At 46.0% G+C, this 19,806-nt stretch overlaps 1 protein-coding gene across 3 annotated transcripts in view; it reads right to left on the bottom strand.

The window, feature by feature from the left end:
* Positions 1–1,109: 1,109 nt before the first annotated feature.
* The window catches only part of SLC4A11 (solute carrier family 4 member 11), a 39,018-nt gene continuing 20,321 nt past the window's right edge, over positions 1,110–19,806 (bottom strand). For 2 of the 3 annotated variants that reach the window (XM_078861235.1, XM_078861236.1), the window contains exons 9-19: positions 18,281–18,403; positions 16,911–17,024; positions 15,366–15,498; positions 14,879–14,952; positions 13,311–13,509; positions 11,972–12,078; positions 10,061–10,235; positions 9,492–9,665; positions 8,163–8,361; positions 3,104–3,273; positions 1,110–1,377 (exon numbers count right to left, since the gene is read on the bottom strand). In XM_078861235.1, the coding sequence (XP_078717361.1) occupies positions 1,314–1,377; positions 3,104–3,273; positions 8,163–8,361; positions 9,492–9,665; positions 10,061–10,235; positions 11,972–12,078; positions 13,311–13,509; positions 14,879–14,952; positions 15,366–15,498; positions 16,911–17,024; positions 18,281–18,403 (1,532 nt within the window). In that variant the 3' untranslated portion in view covers positions 1,110–1,313. The remainder of the gene's footprint in view (positions 1,378–3,103; positions 3,274–8,162; positions 8,362–9,491; positions 9,666–10,060; positions 10,236–11,971; positions 12,079–13,310; positions 13,510–14,878; positions 14,953–15,365; positions 15,499–16,910; positions 17,025–18,280; positions 18,404–19,806) is intronic. The other variant, XM_078861238.1, reaches the window with a different exon arrangement.

The raw sequence follows: 19,806 nt of genomic DNA, 5'->3' as shown, positions 1-19,806 counted from the left end.
AATCACCAATTGTAGCCTAACAACCCATACATGTATCGGTCAATTTATTAATTCGCACAAGAGGCTGTCAAGGTGGAATATTTACAATTAGAAGCTTTTAATGGCAGGACACTTATAATACAAATCAAATTGGACATGTATATCGCTTACTTCACATAGTTCACCTTGAAATATTCTGACCTACAGAAATCTGGAAAAAATATTTACATTGTACACCAGAGCAATAAATCACATTAAAATGGTAAAAACAAAACACATGAAGGATATAATTAATAAATATACCAATGTTATTGCTTATGAGGTGCAGTAATTGACCGATTTGGTATATATCCGGAACCATAATTTCAGTAAAACTGGGTTTATTTTCATTCACACTGGGGGAATGAAAACGTTACATGTTATTCACAAAACAAAAATTATATTAATGGTGCTGCTCCACATAAATAGCAACCTTATGATAAAATAAAACCAATAAAAAAGTGCCTTCAAAATACCATATTGCTAATAAAAGCTCAGTATTAGTTCAGGTTTTCCATACCGTTATAGTCTGGACATTGTGCATCATCAAATATCCCCCCACACCACCACACGCATTCCATTTTACCCCTTTCACACAAGCAACTATTGTGGTCGACCATGGGCATTCAAATGGGGGCTGGCAATTCCCAGTTATCGCGTTTATATCTGTAGTTTTGGTATTTACACTGCGTGCTAAAAAGCACTCTTATGACACACACATTTACCTGACACGGTACATTCCAGGAGCAGTCGGTAAACGGAAGAACATTCAAAACGGGGATTTGGCAGGGGCAGGGTGACAAGTCAAGACAATATTTTTCTGCCTTAACCTTTAACCCTTGTATAACGTGGTCCCCACACACACACACGTGTCGCATGGCTTCATTTCCACAAGCGTGTTTAACCAATACAGCCATCGCGCAGATCGGGTACAGCCCACAGCCTCTTACAAAACCGTCATTTTACACGAATTGGTACTCTTTTCTTCTTGGTTCTTTCAGTAAAGTCACGTAGAAGGGAAATAATAAAATAGTCAAATTTATTTCCCTTCTACGTGACTTTACCGAAAGAACCAAGAAGATGAATCCCTGCAGTCACGAAAGCTTTAAATCGAAATTTGCTACTCTTTTGTTCACTTGCACAAGGTGGCAATTATGTCACCAGCTCTGCATCCTGAAAATGCATGAAGACAAACTGCCGCCAATGCATCGTCACAACCGCGGCCGACGGCCTCGGCAAACCCCACGAGTTGACGAGCGCAGACAACCAACGCCCCCCTTTCACCGCGCGCATCTTCACAGCTCCTCGTCCATCACATCCAAGTAGCGGGATTCAATTATTTTTGGAACGGCAAAAAACCTGCCAACGAAAAGAAACGCATGCGGAAGAGAGTTACGGGTTTAAACAAAACTAACCAAAACAAATCTACGTCTATCTTAGGCCAATATTAAAATGCTGACAAGCACCTAAAATCTCCCTCTCGTTTCTGTCCATCCGGCAGTATGAATGGGGTCACCACCAGTTAGTCGAGATCGGCAGGTCGCCTGTGGTTGGGCAAAGTTGTGGGTACGGCCCCCGCCTCTTCGCCAAGACGTATTTTGCCAGCGTGGAAGAGTAGGCCCAATATCCTCAAGGAGAGGTCCTTAAACCAGCAGTGGCATGAGAATGACAATGTGGGGCTGCGCCTTAAAATACTAAAGCCATCTTCACGCAGAACTTTTCTTTAGTAAGGACTCCAAGTAATGAAATACACGCATGAACAATTATTCTCTTGCCATTGCTTGCTGTGCTAGGGCTTCGAGCAAAACAAAGCAATGTTGACACTGCATATTTTATCAGCGCAGTTAAATGATGGAAAAAATTGTGTCTCTGAAGTCGTGGTTTTATTTTTCTACATCACACCGAGATGTTACATGACGATGCTCAGCCAAGCATGACGTCACCGCAGCTTATAGTGACCCATTTGAAAAGTTCTAGCGAGGTTGCCGCTTGTTAAATATTTGTATAAAGGCAGCGGGCGGGCTTGGTTAACGGTGGCATTGTATTCATGCAAGGATGGAAACTTCACACGTGTTTATGATACATTCACACAAGATGATAAATGCCCCACAAGGGAGGTTCATATGCCATACGGAGTGATCTCCACAAGCCCGGTGGCCAAGGAGAAATCCTTAGAGTGGATGGTGGCACACCGTTCGGTTTGGATATTGGAGGGGAGAGGGCACCTACTGCGTGGCAGCTGTGGGATCTTGCAGGAGGGTAGGGGGGCGGTGGCAAGGCGGAGTCGACAGCTTCAGGTCATGACGGCAATTCGAGCTGTCGCTGCTTTCCAATTACCCTTTAAAGTGTTCCACAGAGGTCCATCGAACGTCTGAATATGCACCCCCTTGCGTGTGAACGTGCCGAAGATTCACCTCGGAAGTTATCAAAATACGTACTTTTAATTTCTCTCTCGTTACTTACAATGTCACGTGATAAGTGACCACAGTAGGAAAAAAAATTGGTCACGTTTGTTGCCTGTTTATATCCAGAGGCAAATTAACCCAACATAGTTTGATAAATGTGTGCGTAAATGGAAGCTGACAGTCAAAAAATAGTGAAGTTCTCAAGTTAGTCTCAACAACCTCACATTCACCTTTCCCGAGGTCCAGTTTCCCTTGCACAGTACTGACCGCAAAATAGAAGATCACTAAAAAATCATCATTAGCGTAGTTGTGGAGAATATGAATAATAAGCAGAAAATACGTATTTCCTTTACAAATCCGTCTCTCCACACAGCAAATTAAAATATTTCTTATGCCGATGGGCTGACCGGGTTGTGTAAGGAACACTTTTATTATTTGTTTTACATCGAAAGACAGATAGGAGAGAGTTTTTTTTGTAAAATTGAATTTGTGTAACGTAAGCCATGTTACGGGTGACTGCATGGGGGGGGTGGGACAAAGCTTGAGTCAACGTATTGCTCTATTGTTGTGCTTGCAGGTTTAAGGCACATACACAGGAGGACCGCACGTTGCGTCTGCCCGCAGCAGGAACCAACCCCTCTCTCTCCGGGTAAACATTTACCCTCGGAGGCAGGCCTCACCTCACGGGCAGGGCGGCCAGCATGATGACTGGGAAGACCATCTTCATGTAGGGTATGGGAGAGAAGCCCACGCCGCACAAGACGGTCAGCTGCAGCAGCTGCAGCCCCGTGAAGTAGTGGATCTTGCGCTGTGGCACGCGGCGCACGTAGTGAGTGGGCGGGTAGGCCGTCTGTGCGGGCACACACACACACACAGTGAGACACACACACACAGTGAGACAGACACACACACACAGGTGGAAAACCGCGTCACATTTCACGGCCGGCAGGTGTGACGATAACTCTGAGTCGGCAAAAATCCACCATTGTGTCGATCCACTTATCGGCTCCTTTATGACTTGCATCCCACTGGGATTTTTGCATACAGCAGCATCACTTTAAGATGTTTCTTGTTCATGTTTTTGTTTGTTGTGGTTGCACCCGATTCAAGAGCCGAATGGCTCACAGGGCTATACCTAAATTAACTGAACTGAACCGATTGGTCCATGTGGATGCCACGACGCGTGTCTCACGCCTGCGCGTGAACTAATCTCGGCAATCCGTCTCCCCGGTGCGGCGTCCTCTCCAGTTCTCCTTTGGCTGCCATTCCGCTAATGTCCATCAGCCGTCAATCTGAACAAAATAACTTTTTTTTTTAACAGCCATGATGTCTCCACTATTTACATGTTTTTTTGGCGTTTGTGTGGTTCCCGATTCAGATGACTCTCCTCCCTCAAGTACCTAAATTATACATTGCAAAGCAAAACGAGGGGTTTCGATGACTCGAATGAAACCACTTTCAGAATGCCACGTTTCCTACAAAATGCTACTTCTGTATTTTTGCAATTATTATAAACGGACCCAAGCCGTATCGAGCCATTATTGGTAGAGCTCAACAATTTATATTTTAGTTCCAGTGCTTCATGGCAGCGCAGCGCTCTGTGAGCTTGGACCCTCTCCACCACAATCCTGCACGCGAACTAATCATCATGCAGGCCCTCGTCAGGATACAAATTCGTACAATAATCACCCTATATCTGTCAACCGTTGCTCTAACTGAAATACAAGTGTGCTATATATCAGTCAGAGAATAATCTGCCCGAGCCGACTTGCGCTACAGGGTTGTCATAAGTTAATTGTTGGTGTAGATTTGTGCGATATTTTCGATGTGCCATGTGACGCAGCTGTTTAAATTTCCTTCAATGGTGCACAATTTCATTTCATTTGTTTTGCATTTGCCATTGTGGTGCCGCAGGGTTTCTCTTGCCAGCGAGACTACCCCGGGTCTCTTCTCGCCCGGTTAAACGAACAAAACCCAACACCCCTCATGCACTCCCTTCCCCTGCGAGGCCAGAGTAAAATGATCGTGAACACAACGCTTGGATTCGCTCGCACTCGAAGGAGACGGGCCCTAGAAAGACGACCACGTGACATTGTGACCGTGTCCGAGGGCAGCCGGGCTAAACGCGTTCCCGTTGCCCTCGCAGCGCGAGCTACAGCGGCTTGCCAAAAGTGGGCACGCGGCCAAGTTCGAGCTAAAAACTTGGCAGTGTCGTAGGGTTGCTGCAGAAATACGGGCCAAGACCAAATACCGGGCTCAGCAAAATTGTTAAGTGGTTACGTGATCGCGAGTCATTTTCACGACGGCACAGTATTCCGCTCCTCGTTCTCGACGAGAGGACGACGACTCGGGAGGAACCGCAGGCGAACGGGAAGAGCTCTGCGGTCCTCGACGTATTAAGCAATTATCAGCCAATTAATGATTGGTTACATGCGAGAGGAAACAGGAGCACTCGCAGAAAACTCACGCACGTGAGAGGGGGGGCGGGGGGGCGGGGGGTGGAAACGCTATCCCATACAGGTGGTACAGGTTTAAATCCACATTTTTCATGAAATAAGTTTCACGACGTTTGTGCGATCCGCCAACCCCCTCCCTCGCCGCCTCCGGTGCCGGATTATAGGCCGCCACAGCCCGGCCGAATGTAAATGTGTCGCACAAGAAACACAAACATTGTAGAGCGTGGTCTTCACTCGTGAGTTGCTGGGAAATTCCTTTTCACCACGATAATCAGTCTGGCCGCGTGTGTGTCATAAACAGGATGTTGTTAGTTTTTGATAATTGTTATAATTGACCATTTCACATCAGTTACAATTGGCCGTTTCCAGCCAGTGGTGATTCACATTAATATGACAATGTACCGAGAAATATCAGCACACGCAATTGATTGCACAGGATTCTGTGCCACTGCACATAAATTACTGTCGGGCACATATCGGACGAGCAGTGCAAGAAGTAATTCAAGTAAATGATGGATCTCGATTTTTTTTCGATTTAAAGCTTTCGTGACTACAGGGATTCATCTTCTTGGTTCTGTCGGTAAAGCAGCCGTCCTCAGCTCAGCTGATGGTTCTGTCGGTAAAGCAGCCGTCCTCAGCTCAGCTGATGGTTCTGTCGGTAAAGCAGCCGTCCTCAGCTCAGCTGAGGACGGCTGCTTGCGTTGTGGCCGAAACGTCGTGAGAATTGTATTTTATTATGATTTATTTGTATTATTTTATTATTTCCCTTCTACGTGACTTTACCGAAAGAACCAAAAAGATGCATCTCGATGCTCATAACTTTGTTCTATGAACATTATTCGAGTCCCTTTGTGCATTTACGTTGTTCTATGTAACATTACAAGCTTATTTTTCAAGGTCTTTCTCTCCTCAATTTCAGATAGCCTATCGGTGACATTGCTGCATTCGCATTATTTCTTTGACTTTATATCAACAACTGCAAATCTAATGTAGAGTTAATCAAACATCCCCTATATAGGGCCCAACATAGGCGTGGTAAATTGTCGGTGCTAGTTCTGGCTACCTTCCCACGTGTGCGGTTTATTGCACCCCTGAATCATTAATTCCAGCTGCATTTTGCATGAAAATAATAATTCATTTTACTACATACGAGCTGTCTATTATGCAACTCAGGACCTGTAACCACACAACTGATGCTCACCACAGAACTTTAATTTTCTATAGAAGATGACTGTATTATTACGTAGGTCTATGAAAAGAAAATTCCCTCTGGTCCATTCTCATTTAGATTATGGACATAATAGACCGTAATTTGAACGAAGGTCATCGTGAATAAGAGCGATGCAAACCGAGGGTTTGTGAATTGATTCACACGAGGTATGGCCGTAACACAATAAGGCTAGAGGATCAGTAAAACTTGACTAGTCTTCCTTTACCATGCTGTACAAATAGATTTTGAATTTTGAAAAGCACAATAGGCTGCATATTATGCATGAAAGCAGCAAAACAAAGGGGGTTGATGATTGACAATTCACAAAAAGGTACCCCCCCCCCAAGCGATAAAGAATAAACAATAACTAATGGCAGACACAATTTAATTATGGAGGAAATTGACACGGATCTTAATAGCAAAAGCTCTCACAAACCAAGGCCTACTTAAAACAGAGAAATAACAAGACCTAACAACAAGATATACAATCTACCCAACTAAGATAGAATAATAACGAATGTCATGATTTTTAGCCCTTTGTCAATCCATTGCTGGATGAAGGCCTTCCCACACCGTCGGTGACGGGAATTGTTTGACCGTACTTCGTTGGTGCACAACGAATGGTTGCCCACGATGACGCAAAATATCACTTGGCACCGACGTTGGCCGTGCCCACCCGCTCCACGCCTACCAACACGTTCATGACAAAATATCGGCGATAAGGAGGGAGGCTGCATATGGGAAGATTGCCAATCATATTTCGTAACTCACACGGCTGCCACGAGGATTTTTTTTAAATGGGGCAGAAGTTGTTTGTCACACTGACAGTCCAAACCATTATTTGTGTTTTATAAAGTCGTTAGTATCTATATGTATTCATATCCATTGTTTCAAATATTATAAAGTACGTTTTTCGGGTTAAAAAGTGTAACTTTTGATGCTATTGGAGCGAATGAAACCTTTTTAATGTGCATTTCCTATCCTTGCTTAATGACCAAATTACTTAACGACCGGTTTTCCTGGAACCAATTACCGTCATCAAGAGAGGTCCTACTGTCCAGTAACACGTAACAAAGTCTGTCGCCGGCTCCGAAATGTGTTGGTAATGTCGTGCGCTCAAAATTATTCCACGAATCGTCATTGTCCGAAATAAATATGGAGGCAAGCCATAGCCACTGCAACTCCGCAAGTGGTAATAAAGTGTTTCACAAAACGACCCCAGAAGGAAATTTTTCACAACCCTTTCAACGTACGCTTTTGAGCCGCGTTACCTCAGAACGTTTGGACAATGACCGAGTAGGGGCGTCATACAAGGGGGGCACTTTAGATGCAAGCGTGCCAAGATCTGCTCTCAACTACAGGAAACGAATCCAGGAAACTCATTTGGTGGTTAAAAACAACATTAATGTTCCAGATTGGGTTTTTTTAGTCTCTGTAAAAAACTAAACCGCAAAATTTAAATCATGCAAATTCGAAACCCTTTGCAATTTATAGAGTTGAACAAACTCACGTATTCTGGAATTCATCAAATGCAGCTATTTTTGTCCTAACACTTCATTTGGCCACATTTTCAGTACCGTACATTAATATATAGTACTGCATGAAGAGGCCGTCACGTGACCCTCCTTCCTGCAACCACAACAACTTGCATTTACGTTGCACCGACAATGTTACAAACATCTCCGAGTGCAGCTTTAATGCGTTTAATCCTGGAGGACCCTCTGTCGGTAACCGTCTATGTGGCACAAGGCCAACAACAGCAACGACCTTCAACCTATCATGTCTCCGACTGGGTTTTCCAATTAAGTACACATTCATTTATTTTTTTCGTATTTGGACCCCGACGCCGGCAGACATGGCTTGCTCATTTTTAACGCCCACAGTGATGCAGTCGGTGCGTATTTTTTTCCCGATTAATACACCTGGCGGTATTAACCGGGGTTGATCAGGGGGTCTTGAAAAATCATACATCTCTCTCTGCAACAAGTGGTCAAACACACCACCGCCGCTCGGCCAATGTAACCCAAGAACCAAACGTGTCATTGCAAAACCCAGCGCATGCCACTTCATTACCTGTTCGGTGAACAGCAGAGCCAGACGCTGGAAGAGCTGGTTTCCATCCAGCGACGTGAGTGCTATGTACAAAAAGATGCCATCCAGCACGGGCCGTGGAATCCACTGCAGTGGCAGGGGTAGCAGAAAAAAAAGTGACAAACCCAGCAGCATGTGCGCTAGGAGCACTGGGACGCGTGTCTCGCGCACGCACACGATGCTGCAAGCGTGCACACACACACACACAAACGCGCACACACACACATGCACAAGGTCACGTGGGCACAGGCTGGCGTGAGCGCACAAGCGTTAGCACGCAAAGACATTCCTTAGAAATGTTAATTTCCAACAGTGGGGTCCTGCTAGTCCTTTGGGGTGCCAGAGCAAACATAACTTGGGGTGCGCGTCACCTGAATACAAAAGCTATAATACAAGCCACATAGCTCAATTACATCACAGTCATGTGACATAATAAACGTAGTAGACTAATTACTATCGTTGATAATAACGTCATTGGAATTGAGCTGTTAATTTGACAATGATCCGAGTTTAAGCCTATATTGGTGAACACCTATTTATTTAAGGGAGCTGCCTTGGCGTGATGGCGAGCACGACTGAACTTGCGATCGTGGGTCGGCCGTTTGATTCCATCTCGGCATTTGAACAATGCGCAAGTTGATGACCCCCGCCCCACCTCTGTCCACCCAGCAGTATAAATGGGTAGACCCCAGTCAATTGGCAGGTCGTGTGTCGGCACGAAAGAGCAGAGCCCAAATACCCTCTACAACTGCCTCTAGTGGAGGCCCTTCCACCAGCAAGTGGCACGAGCAAGCAATTGCAGGGCTGCACTCGTGTCGCTTACACACACACAGTAATAGGCTGGTTTACATCGGCGACGCGTTGCTGAAAGGTGCGACGGCCAATATCGAAATGGCTCAAATCAAGGCGATTTTACAGGGTAGGTAGGTGGAGGTGAAGGCCGAGGCAACGGACACGCGAGAGGACGGACGTTGCTGTCAGCGAAGTGTGGGTTTTGAGGCGACGCAAATCGGGTAGCGGTGTTAATAAAGTGACGACGTATATTTGCGAAAAGGGGTAAAAAAAAAAAAAGGACTTAAATCGGGGTGTTGCTGCATTTTTTTTTTTTAAATAACTCTTTCAATTACTTGGGACCCTAAGCTTTTGCTTAATTAGTTTGTGCCCAGCATCACTGCCGAATGCTGATACTGCTTAAAACTACCCGGGGGAATTCAATCGGGCAAGCTCCATTCCCGTAGTTTGTCGCGTTGGGCATGTGCGGTGCCGTGGGCACGCGGCGGTGTGCATCCCCGTCCGCCCCCGTCCGCTCACGTTTCGTCCACGTGACCGTCCTCCACGCGCTCCTCGACCGTGGCGAGCGCGCGCACGTGCAGCGGAGAGTGCGGGAAGGCGGCGTGCATCCAGGGCAGCCCGAAAAGCGAGAAGGTGGCGTTGAGTACGGCCACCAGGAGCAGGTCCCAGTGGTACGACGTGCCCTTCTTCAGCCTGCCGTGGCAACGACGCGCAGCCGACTGTTAAATGGTCCCTGCCTGCGAGCGGTCTCTACGTAGAGGCGACGAGCGTTCGTCATTAAAGTTTATTTTATTTCTCAGCCGACGCTTTCGTTGGAGCTCGTTGACAGTTTTTTGGTGTGGTTTCACGCATGTGCCCATTTTGCATTCGGTAGACAGTGCCAGTGCCTTGGGGTTAAGGAGGTTTCTGATTCTACGTATTATCTAGGTGCGCAACTGCAAACCCACGCACGTCTTGGCTTAAGGCCACCAGAGTCGACGATTTATTTCATCCAGAAGCACCACTATATATCATTGTGACATGTTCACGGGCACCGCACGCGCACATCAAGAGAACAAGTATCGCCCGTGGGCACGACGAGGGCAAACCTGTTGTGCGGTGCGTTGGTGAGCGAGGCGGCCATCGTGTGCTCCATGAAGAAAAGGATTGAGAGCAGGAAGCCGATGCCCATTGCGCTGCAGATAGAGCCCACTGTTAGGAGACTAAGTGGCGCCAGCGCAAAGTAGCTCCCACTCGGAGTGTAGCTGAACTTGAGCCCTGTCACTGCAACACAGGCAACAGGAGGCGGGCGGGGGGGGGCAGACATTACCAACACATTTCGGAGCCGGCGACAGACTTTGTTACGTGTTACTGTACAGTAGGACCTCTCTTGATGACGGTAATTGGTTCCAGAAAAAAACGGTCGTTAAGTAATTTGGTCATTAAGTGAGCATAGGAAATACAAATTAAAAGTTTTAATTCCCTCCGAAACCATCAAAAGTTCCACTTTTTAACCCGAAAAACGTACTTTATAATAATTAAATGGATATTAATACATATAGATACTCACGATATTATAAAACACAAAATTAAAAAGAAACATGGTTAATCAATACATTAATTAATATTTACTGGACCTACAAGAGCCAGTCGTTAACAGGGGAATGGTCGGTAAGCGAACACATTGGGCTCTATGGAAGCGATTAGTCGTCAACAGGGGTGGTCGTTAAGAAGGCTTCTGCTGCATACTTATGTTGAACCTCTTTTCGCACCTGGACGTAGCCAACCATGCCAATCGGAGGTTAGCGCGGTTGTCCACGCACTAACCCAGCGAGACGTTCGTTTTATTCCCAGCCACGGCCAACTTCGAGAGATATCTTAGCTGGCCCTGGGGCCTTCACCTTCGCCGACCCACACTGACGAATGTGGTGAAGTATGTTCAAACAACCCCCGTTTTGGACACGGTTTAGGGCGGCCTTCATTTCACAGTGCTGTCAAGTATTATTTAAAAAATGTTTGATTATAGCTGGATACAACATCCTAATTTGATTAATTATCGGAGTGTGGTGATGTTTTTGTTGTTGTCTACCCAACATAGAAATGTAACTGCACCTCCGATTAGCATGGTTGGCTACATACGACGCTAAAGAAGTTCAACGTACACACGTAATTAATAGGGGCAACACGCTTGGCCAAGCATTTATTGCCATGAAACTGAGGACCCTCTGTTTGTACGCAGTTTTACACCGTAGCCACGGCTGATCTAACACGATTTACACCTTCATCGCGACGGAGCATATTGCACTAAGTGATCAACCGTGAATTTAAATGGAGTTGACTGTGAAGTAGATTGCGTAATCAAGGCATTCAACGGAAGGGAATGGTAAATCTTCTATAGTTTAACACCACTTAAGAGCGGTGATATTCCGTCAAGCCGAACACTGTGAACGAAACCTATGCTGGCTTATATTTGGTGTCAGTGGTAATGTGTTAGCATGCCCGACATACATCCCAAGCCTTTGCAGGCTTCAAGCATTTGCAGGCTTGAGATGTATGTACGTACGTTTAACTTCTTTCGTGCCGTACATAGCCAACCGTGCTAATCGGAGGTTGCAGGGATGTGTGGACCACTCGGCAAGTAATGTAAAGTCAAACACGAACACATTTCTGCCATTACAGGTGTTAATGTTCACATCCAAATACTGAACTGCAGTGCACAATGGTTAACTTGTGTCTGACAAGCGGTGGCCTCGTATAATATGATACGTTTAAAATAGTCATGATGAAGACAGACAGTGCAGCTGCTTCCTGTTAATGCAAATGTACCACTGGTGCTCTACGTTACAAACAGAACGGGTTTTTTTTTTTAAAACTTAGACAACTGCTATATGAGCCACCGCGTTATTATCCTACCCACGAGGTTCGGTAGAGTCGTCTATGTCTGTGCATACCAAACGACTCTACGTGAAAAACGAAAACTCTACAGAGGAAATGCCTGAAACACGTGAGCGGAGCCGTACGGTCAATGTCTCGGAACACGTAGGAGCCCAGGAAGGAGAAGGCGATGACGGAGAGGGGCATGGCGCAGTCGGACAGGATCTCCCGCGCTTGCAGGTGCAGATATGGCCTGCAGCAAGGAGTTATAAATATAGTATGTTTCACGTCAAGGCAGGGTTGTCAAAAGGAAATTTGCCTCAAGCTTTTGTAACACCACAAAATATGTACAAAATTGATTTGAAGCTTTTGTGACTGCAGAAATTCATGACTCTCTGGTTCTTTCGGTAAAGTCACGCGGGTAGAAAATAATAATACAAGAAAACACAACGTTTCGGTCGCAACACAAGCGTCCGTCTTTAGGTGAGAAAAAATGATCTGCTGTTGTGGCTTTAATTAGGCACGGGAGGGGGTTGGGAAGGGACGGGGAAAGAGTTTGGCTGTAGAAGTTCACAGGGGAGAGGAGTGGAGGGTTTGTGGCGTGCAGGGACGGGTCGGGCTGGAGAAATTATTCCATTTTATTTGCTAATTTCTTTTACTTGCTAATTACTCCAGCCCCACCCGTCCATGCACGCCACAAACCCTCCACTCCTCTCCCCTGTGAACTCCCCACGGCCAAACTCCTTCCCCCCCCCCCCCCGTGCCTATATAGAGCCACAACAGCAGATCATTATTCCTCACCTGAAGACGGACGCTTGTGTTGCGACCGAAACGTCGTGTTTTATTTTATATTTTTTCTATATACGTGACTTGACCGAAAGAACCAGAGAGTATGTACAACATTGTAGGGTCACACTTTTAACAATACATGGGCATAACTGCAGATACACAAGCCACTTCTCGTCAGGGTACCATTTATGGCCAAATCACTTCTGAAAAATAGATAGCTCAGTGGGCCTTACCTAGTAAAATAGTTTAGTTTAGTTTAATGACAGATCTGTAGCCATGGAACGGAATGCACACAATATTACATCCATGGAGGAGATGAAACAATGAAATCAGGTCGTGCGCAGGTGCTGGATGGCTTAGAACATCGCAGGATTGTGAGAGTTTGTGGCATTTTGGGGAGGCCTTCATCCAACAGAGGATTGATCATGGCTGGTGCTGATGATCTTGACAATCGATTACCACTCCACCACTGACTGCTAATGAACAACCAAGGATGTCCACTTACCAAACTACTACAAACTAAATCACACAGCGTGGAGAGCCATCTCATAGTTGTGACGTGTGTTTCGTCGAACCAACGAATGCCAAAAGTCCACCGCACTCTCGCGGGCCTCGGGGGCATTGCACAACTTTGCAGGGGCCACGTCATGGGAGAGATGGGGGGGGCACCGAGAGATGGGGGGGGGGGTTGCTCACCGCTTGCGGAATTGGTAAAGAGTGCTCCCAAGCCACACGGTGCCCAGCATGAGGAGCAGGGCCAGCAGGGCCACGTCACGGCTGCCCTTGGGGCCGCCCGAGTCCACCCCGGCGGCGCCTTCCCAGCTGCCATCGCTTGTGTTGTTCCCCGCAGAGCCGCAGCCTCCCGGCTCCCCGGGCAGATAGTTCTGCTTGAAGACTTCACGGACACGCGGACGACCAGGAGACAGCGGGAGCTTTGGTCGGGAAAGCCGTATCGAAAAGGGTCGCCCTCGTTACGCGCAGAGCGCTTGCCACGACTGAACCACGATGGTAACCTTGCCGATCTCGTCAAGGAGCATAAACCATCATGCGGACTGCAGTCATCAGCAGTCATCAGCAGTCATCAGCAGTCATCATCAGCAGCAGCAGCAGCAGCAGCGGCGGCTTTTGGCCGGCCGTCGAACAAAGACGGTCACCGCATCGCGCGCTTTCAGATGCGCTTCTGCGGCCGTCTGGAACGTTCTTCCTTCCAATATTAGGCCACTGGAGCTGTGCACTTTTAAATCTAGATTGAAAACTCACTTCTTTAGAACTGCCTTTCGGTGTTTAGTTTGTCGTCGTCCCCAGCACCTCCGATTAGCATCGTTGGTTATGTACGGTGTGAAAGAACTTGAACATACATCGACAGCAGCACCTGCGCTTAGCGGGTCTGCTCTTGCTACACTCGTGTGTCATTACAGACGTTTCAGAACGGTTTCGGGCAGAAATGCAACAGTCGCTTATAATGTGAATTTATAAATCATTACCACAGTGATAAAATGAAAATATACGTTAAAACCAACTTTGCAATGTTAAATTAGTACTGAATAATTGACCTTATGGTTCTCCAAATTTTGTCAGCTTTTTTGTGTTTACCATTACAAAAACGTGGAAATTAAGGCAAGTATTGAACTCAAAGCGTGCGATGAGAAAGAACAGATATTATGACTCGCATTCCTAAAATATGTCCATCAGCGGCACACGTGAAAAACGGCGAGCAAAATGAAATGCACTGTGGGCGGCAATCAAGATCACTGCACGAGAATATATAATCTAGGTTGTGATGCGAACGCTCGTGCTCACGGAGTGCGGAAGATTAGTTGCCTATCTGTTCTGCTGTCGTATGTGTTTTTTTTTTAAGTACCGTATTACAATCAATGCAATTGTAAAAATAAAAAAACAGAATCAGACCGACACACGACCGCCGCCTCAAGTGCATGCAAACGGGAGAGGTTGGAGCAAAAAAAGAAATTACAAATTATTTTAGCAAGCGAACTCGTTGTAACCGCATTAACGTAAAAGATCATTTAATTCCTAAACTCTTTGTAAGCCTACACACATGTATTACCAGTCCGTAGCTTTGTTTTTGTACACGCTACATTTCTTAGAAAATGTATATCTGCTACAGCTTTTTAAGCACCTCCGATTAGGATGGATGGCTACGTGCGGTGCAAAAGTTCAACATGCGTACGTACACTGTTTTCCATGACGGTTTTGTTTTTTAATGTGGATGTGCAATTGTAGTCGGGCAATAGAACACAACGTACTCTTAATGATATCCTTGATTGCGTCCACCACAAAGGCGATGGAGATGAAGAGTGCAAATATCTCTTCAATAGATCTGCAAGAGAGCCAACACGTTTGCATTATTATACGACAGAAAGAATATACAACCACAATACGCTATGAAGCATATGTGCTCTGATATTGTGGGTGTGATTGATATGTTCCCAACACCAGTGGTTTAAAAATTTCTGAAAATGACCTTGTCCTTGGGCACCAATTGCTACTCAAATTTACCCACCAACAGGGCCAGCAATCTAAAATTGTTTTGAAGGTCGGACAGCTGCAAATTCAAAGTCCTATATTTCTCGACAGATTTCATATTTATATTTGATATATATTCAAATGTAAGCTCTTCGGTCATGCTTCAGCTGAACACGTACCAGGAAATGTCCAGGGCGTTGTGGGAAAAAAAAGTTAAGATTTTTTTTTTTTTAAATCACAGAAATGACGTCCTTCTCTAAGACTCACCGCTTGGAGAGGTGCAGGCGTGTGCTCATGTGCAGCAGGGCGTAGAGTGTCAGGAAGAAGCTGTTCCAGAGGCCGATGCAGGCGTAGTACGCGTGAAAGTCCAGTTCAAACTCATCGCAAATTGTCCGGATCGCTGCATCAAATACGGCCAAGGGGGAAACGCAAAGTACAATTGTCTCTCAAAGGACACCCCCCAAGGGACAACTCGTGTCACTATAACACGTAGGCTTTCGTGACCAATATTATCCATAACAATTATTATTATCCATATTAGCCTTAAGAGGTTTTTTTGGGTGAGATTTACGCCATCCAACCCAAAAACCTCTATTACCGTTTCGCTATTTTGATTGCGATTATGCAATTTTTTTTTCAAAAACTCGGCCGTTTTTACATCAAAATTGGTATCCATTCCACATTTGCGCAATTCGCTTGGACCGTAATTCCACAACGGCAACAAAGGCAGCCCCCCCCACTTCCGCCCTTCCTCAAAGGGGAGCCGCTAGGGTGGCCCGTCGTGGGCAGGACGAGAGTGGGTTTAGGATGGAGCCAATTCGTGCTGAAAAGGTCTATACTCAATTGTGGAAGGTTTCAACCATCATGCGTAATCGCATCAAAGGGTGAGAGGGTAGCGATGGCCCATTCCGCCTTAAGTCACGTGCATGTTAGTTGCCTCTGTTCCACTACACGTTGCGAAATGTTTGCATTACATTCAAAAAGGGCATTATTTGCTGCTCAAATCAGGGCAGAAACAAGCACGAACAAAAAGCGATGACGAATGTGAAGACAATTATGATGATGATGCTCATTTACCCGGCTAGGACTTCTATGCAAATTAAAATCGAGCGAATAGTGGGGACATTGTCAAATGATGCAAATTCGTGACCATGACGCCAGCACATAAATGGTCTTACTCTTGCGAATTACATCACAGGACCGATAACATGGCCACTGTGAAGCAGACTGCGTGCGTATCTTTACAGTTAATACAGACGCAGCATAAAATGAGGGCAGCCGCTGGATTCGAACCGTGAACATTGGCGACAATCGGCGAACGGGCTTCTGCTCGACCATGTCAATGCCTCGTCATCTGATAAAACGACAACAATAATGTTGAAGAAGAAGGTTATGATCAGGATGATGGTGATTATGTTGAGAATGGTGATGCGTAGAATGACGATGATGATGTCGCTGTTACTGCTGTTGCTGCTACGCCGGGAGAGAAGCGGTTGACCTTTGGATTATAAATGCAGTGGGCTCACCATTACAATAAAAGTTGTTTTGGGTTGTTAAACCCGCCACCACCTGACAGCTAATTAGTCAGGTTAACCTTTCTTTGTTGCTCTATCTTGTTGCTCTAACCAGGGCAGAAACTGCTCACCGTACGAATTGTCTGTCGGGTGGTGGCGGGTTTAACACCACATTTATATTTACGCGATCGAACCCAAAAACAATCTCCATTGCGGATAAATATTGGCCGCAAAAGCCCACCATGTGCTAAACTCACCATTACAACAACACGGCGGCATCCGAATGATTCAGACTCACCATATATGTACAGGGCGAGCGGCGCAGTGGTGAGCAGAACAATGAGAGGCTGTCCCGACAGAACCGCAAACAGCACTCCTCCCATGCTCTGCGCCACGAGTGTCTTCTGGACGTCTGTGGGAGACAAGGGAACGGCCAGACACATCCCCAAGGAGGAGGAGGGCAGTGGTTCGTCTCTAATGAACGTGGCAAGGTCAAAGAACAAGTCAGAAAAGGGCACGCTGAGATGGTGTTGGCCATGGATAATAGGTGCAGTGGGCAAAACCTCATCAAATGAATGTGCTGAAATAGGGAACCACCGTGCCGTCCAGTTTAAAAGTCGCTCCGGAATGTACGATGCACCCCCAATTGTGCCAATGGAGTTCAGCTAATCTGGTCAAAGACAAATATCCCTCTCGTATGGCCTCAACAGACTGTTGGGGCAAGTGTTTTCAGGGAGCAATTTTGAAGGCCGGCTCGCCACACGAGGAGGTGGGTGGGTGGCCAGAACCACGCTCGTCTATCTTCGTCTCCCCCTAGTGGCGATGTTTACACACCGCACCAAGCACTTATTTGAGGTCGAGTCGGCCTACGGGAGGCCTAGGACCGGTCCAATTTTCGCCACTGTTATTGGTTGTTTGAGGTCGCCGGGTTGGTAGCGCAGTGCACTAACCGTTGCCCCACAGCTCCACACTAATATGGTCACACACACACACAAACACTGGAGAAGATGTACTACGTACTTATGCTTGTGGTCTGGAGAATACGGTAGTGGAATAAGGTGTCAATCCCCAAGTGGTTCCATAGAGATATCTGTTACATCAACCCCTTCGATTTTACATCCAGATGACAAATTAATGCTACAATAGCAAACCTCGGCAAGTATTACCAACAAGTATTTGCCTCTTCATATTGCGCTGCATAAATGCATGCTGATCTAATACATTATTCACGACTGTAATATAAACGTTCACTGTACAATTTAATCTGCAGATTTGTAGAATTTTTTAACACGTCCTCCAAATAAATTATTACAGAATTATTTTGTACCCATACACCATAATACCAAACCAGTTTTTTTGTAATTGAAAAGCCTGAAACATGTATGTACGGATAAAACGTATTACACACAGTACGTAGCCAACCCGTGCAAATTGGAGGTATGGGGGACGAACAACAAAACCAAACACAAAAAGCTATTCTAAAAAAACTAGTTTTTAATCTAGATGATGTAAAAGTGCATGGCGCCAGTGCGCGATGCAGTGACCATCTTCGTTCGATTACCGTGCAAACCTGCCAAGATGCGGCGATAGATTATTCATGTTTTACACGTGCACACAATACTGCCTCTCTCGCTCCCCGTTGCTCGCCAGCACGGCGATGCGGCCTACCGATCGCTCCTCTCGTGTTGATGTCGTTGAGCGATCCGAACGCGATGGAGGGTAGCAGGCAGGCGAAGTACAGGAAAATCATGGCGATGATGTACTTTCCAATGCACCGGTTTCTAAGAATCCCTGTCAAATACAAGGTTTGCAAGGTTTATAAACTGTACTACCTCGTGCGTTCAAAGTATATTCTTCATTCGAATGCATTTACACCTGAGATTTTGTTTTGTTTTACATACAGAGCAAACAGAGTCGTTTGACACCTCAACATGATGCACCGGCATAGGGCTAAAGCATGGAAAGACCTATTAGACCTCACCCATTAGTTAGCCGGCTCATCATTAGCCCGAAGCTGGAACCGCACTATACGGAGAAAAAAAATATAACGGCGCAATGCCCAGGATTACTTTCATTTGTGTCTACATGCGACGTGACATCATCGTACCAATTCCATCCCACTTCACCAATTGTCCCTGCAGCTGCGAGATCCATAACGAATGGTGTCATCGCAATAGTTGCACCGAGCTTCTTTGCAAAACCAGAAATCCCATGGCTGCAGTGCTGCCTAACACCGTGGCCATAATCTACAGACCTGGCTCAGAGAAAATTTTTGCAGATGCACGAATTCTCCCATGAAGAGAACATGTGACGGGCAAGGTTAGTGGGGTTTTTTTTTTAAACGTCACATTTTCCATCATCTCATCCCTGCACAATAGCGGCGTGATCCGTAACTTAAAAAAAAACAGAATTTTCTCGCACGTCTCTATCATCGAGTAAAATTTATAAAATGTGCTCAAAGGCAAGATGGTGGATTTCTCCACAATTCTGCTGTCGCCTGACGATGCTGGTTGTAATTACCGGCGAAACGACACGGTACTCGAATTGTAAATGTTGTGGGTTTACTCTCCAACACACCGATGTGCTGAACTAGTAACTCACCCGGTAAGTTTTGTTTAAGTGACAAACCTGATTGGCCGTCGGGTGGTGGGCGGGCTTAACGACACATTTATATTTACGCGATCCAACCCAAAAAAAACCCACCCCTCGACTATAGTGCATACCTGTCCGCCAGCACTTGAGGCAATTTCTTGATGGCTCACAGATGGCAATAAAGCCAATGTGTTCATGAGCCAGTGCGGACCTTTTCAGTCATGGCAGTGCACCATGGGGAGCAGGGGGCTGTTGGCCTTCTATTTGGCACTAAAACTCCATGACGGCAATAGAGGCGGTGGACGGGGGTAGGAGGAATTAATTGAATTGTATGAATGCGCATGTTTTATGGTTTGAAAACCCTGTTAAATACATTTTGAAAATAGTGGTGCCACCCACGCTTTGAGCAATGTCCCCGGCTATGGAAACGGATTTTCTCCAGGTAATTGGCTCTCTCTTACAAAGCGAAATACTCACAAATGGAAATGGCCAAACATCGCAATGCAGAACCCTCATGAAAGCGTCCAGCTCGGCGAGGCTTTCTCGAGGGTGGTTTGCCAATCTGATTAACGGCATTATTCTGCAGAAAACTCCGCGTCCAT

The sequence above is a fragment of the Lampetra fluviatilis genome, chromosome 12, assembly GCF_964198595.1.
Source record: "Lampetra fluviatilis chromosome 12, kcLamFluv1.1, whole genome shotgun sequence".
NCBI lineage: Eukaryota > Metazoa > Chordata > Hyperoartia > Petromyzontiformes > Petromyzontidae > Lampetra > Lampetra fluviatilis.
The sequence above is the reverse complement of the archived record's forward strand: the minus strand, read 5'-3'. Positions and strand labels throughout refer to the sequence as shown.